This window comes from Sorghum bicolor, chromosome 5, assembly GCF_000003195.3.
Source record: "Sorghum bicolor cultivar BTx623 chromosome 5, Sorghum_bicolor_NCBIv3, whole genome shotgun sequence".
In the NCBI taxonomy this organism is placed as follows: domain Eukaryota; kingdom Viridiplantae; phylum Streptophyta; class Magnoliopsida; order Poales; family Poaceae; genus Sorghum; species Sorghum bicolor.
In genome coordinates, this window is record NC_012874.2 from 66249540 (window position 1) to 66252787 (window position 3248).

Genomic DNA, 3248 nt, shown 5'->3' on the forward strand with positions numbered 1-3248 from the left:
CGGTGGAACTCGGAAGTCGAAACGCAAGGAGCCGAGGAGGCGTCGCGGGCGGCGGCGCGAAAGTCACGAACTCGCAATGTATTCACGTGCTGTAGCTGTGCCGGGCGCTGTATTTTGGGCTGGGCTTTTGCTAAAAAGAAGATCTGTTAAAATTATTCTCAGCCAACGGGGGGCGCGCTGCAGCCCCCCAGCCCCCCCCCGTGCGTCCGCCAATGGTCATATACCATGCAAGAATCAGAGGCAAAACCCCCTGCTTTGTACCATTCATCTAGATATGTGTAAATAAAGTTGCAACACAACAAAATATAACTTCCATTAATACAATTGATCTAACAACTGCAAGGGATACAAGGATTCATGCATACATATTGTTACATGCCAAAAAACATGAAAGATAACTTCTGCCGCTAAGCACAAGACATGAGATGCAACAAATGACTCTTAGATAGGACCCTTAATAGCAACCGGCAAAATGCAACAAAAACATATAAGATCTGGCCATGCACACTATGGGATTTGTTTCCCTAGCGTGCCGATGGGGGCCTTGACAAAGTACCCAGATTGTAAGGGTGCATCATTTCACACCCACTGCTACTGGGCTCGCTGCTACTACCGGCTTTGGGGCAGCTGTAGTTTGGGGCTAGGTTGGCAAGTCTCGAGTCCTGCTGCCAGGGACGGTGTTCCTCTAGTACTGACATTCTTTGCTCCTCATTGTAGGTGTAGGAAGAAGCTTGTGTCTGCAACGAGGATGACACTGGCAGCATTACCTGCGGCAATGGCTGTGGGAGGACTCCCTGCCCAACAACAAGCTGCTGGAGCCGTGCTTTGATTTTTCTCATCTTCATCTCCACCATATCCCTAAGGCTAAGGAGCTCATCTTTGTCAGTGCCAATGAGGCTTGGGCGTTCTCCATACATGCTATCATGGAGGAGGTCCAAGGTTTCACGCTCGCGATTTTCAAGTTCCAACTTGCTCACCTGCTCATGGAGCTTCAAGGAGCGACTGTGGAGGAAGTCCTCTTGGTTCTTTGTCTTCTTGAGGCTACTAACATCTAGCATGTTGTTGAATTTCATGAGGAGGTCCTTGGCCTCTTCATCCGATGGCCACACCTTTGGCTGAGCCTCGCCCTCACCATACACCACTACGCACAACTTGATGCCACAAAGTGTGGTGAGCTCACTAGCCTTTTTCTCCAGGCCCTGGGAGCGTCTCTTGTATGTCGCACGCCGAGTAGCGTTGTTGGAGATCCACTGGAGATTCACCTTCTTGCGTGCCATAGCACCCTAGAGCAATATCCTAGCTGGTAAACTACAAGAATTATATAAAGAAAAGGAAATGGCTGTTTGGTGTTGAGATGAAATGAGGAGAGGGCTGGTTTATATATATATATATAGATCCATGGAGGAGTCTAGAGCAACTTATAGCAGCGATTAATGGGTTACTCATACCATGATATTATATATGGAAATCATTAATTCACTGCCAAAATTAAGTACATATTTATTTTTTTCCTTCTTATAGCTGAGGACATTATTTTTTCTTCATAAATGCATCAATCACAAGAAAACATGCCATATACGTATTGTGTGATAGACTAGACAATAGTAAGTATGTTTAATTACATCAATTATAAATTTCCTAATCACAACATGGTATTATGGCAAGCATTTACTACTACAGAAATATAATAATAATAATCCTTAAGTAACTATCAAAACATATTTCTTACTTCTTAAATGCATTCAATCACAAGAAAAACATTCTACACAGATAGAAAGATTGTGTGTGATAGGCTAGATAGTGCTCAAATATCATTTAAATGCTGCTAGATCCACAAGGAATAACTTGATAGCATTTACTCATCCATAAATCTATTTTCATAGGCAGACATTTTTTACCGTCTCCATAAATCGATTTACCGAGGCGAACAATTTTGACCGCCTCCATAAATCAATTTTTTGAGATGGTTAATTGTGACAGCCTCCGTAAATAAAAACATCCACCTTTGAACAATCCTGAGGCATTTTTTGAGGCGGTTGGATTTTGTGAATGTCTCCATTAATGTTTGGACAGTGCCTCGCAAAATCATTTTTGTAGTAGTGAAATGAAGAGGATCCAAGCAAACCATGAACATATTTATACAACTTAGTTCCACATGAACATGCACCCTATTTGACTGTAGTGGAAATATAGGAGAAAACATAGGCTAGTGGTCCCACATAGTGGGTTAAGCAACCTCCCCAAGGGGGCCACAGGGGTCCATCTGGGAAGGCAGGAAACACACATGAGATCATTTCTTGGCCTCAGATAGCGCTTGTGGTTTATCTCTACAGGAGACATATTCAACAAAAAAGGATTGATGGAACTATCAAAATCGTAGGACCACCCCTGCTAGGAGGATAGGAACCCTCCACAGCCCTTTCCACTGATAATATTCATATAGTCATCCTAACATGAACAATCTTTTGTATCTACCTTACCTTCTCTAGTGATCATAACCACATAAATCTTCTCTACCCAACCTATCATATACCCCTGTGTCATTCTAGAACAAACCTAACTCTTTGTTAGTTCACTTCATGTTCCCTGTGGAAAACAACACCTTGTAATACTTCCAGGTGAAAGATACATTCACAGCCGTGTGGTTGCAGTTTTATCTATTTAGCACTATTGGTGTCAACATCTATAAAGATCAATCAATGGGCTATAATGAAGTTATCATATAGGTTGAGCACTGATGAATCTTGACGGTAGTTAAAATAATGAATATGATAGAATAGGAGGTTATTACTGACAATTTCCATGAATTTTGGTGAATTCAGCGATATTTTAGAAAACATACAAATGAGGATTAAACAGTTAAAAAGATTAAACTTAACTGCGACAAAATATACATTAGAAGACTCTAGAAAACCCTAGAAGACTTCACGTCGAAGTGAACAAGATCCAGGGCCGACCGGCCTAGGGCCCATGCCGACCGGCCTGGATCAGAACTCTTTTGCCTCCTCCTTCTAAAGACTCTTTCATTGCCTCCTAGCATGCATCTCAGCCGTAAATTAAGGTCGGTTTGATCCAAGGGCTCACCGTGATTCTCCTAGGCTATATAATGAAGAGCTAGAAACCCTAATTCATATGTCCACTAGGATCTAGACCCGCAATCAAGAAGATTAGTTCTCCATAGATAGTCTTGTAATTAGAGATAGAGAGATAGAGTGAGAGAGAGCAGAGTTTTGGAGGAGTTCTGGCCT

General features: G+C 42.3%; 1 protein-coding gene across 1 annotated transcript; it reads right to left on the bottom strand.

Moving 5' to 3' along the window:
- LOC8066697 (agamous-like MADS-box protein AGL80) lies at positions 525–1277 on the bottom strand. Its single transcript, XM_021462147.1, has one exon. It carries the CDS (start codon positions 1275–1277, stop codon positions 525–527), a length of 753 nt encoding a protein of 250 aa, XP_021317822.1.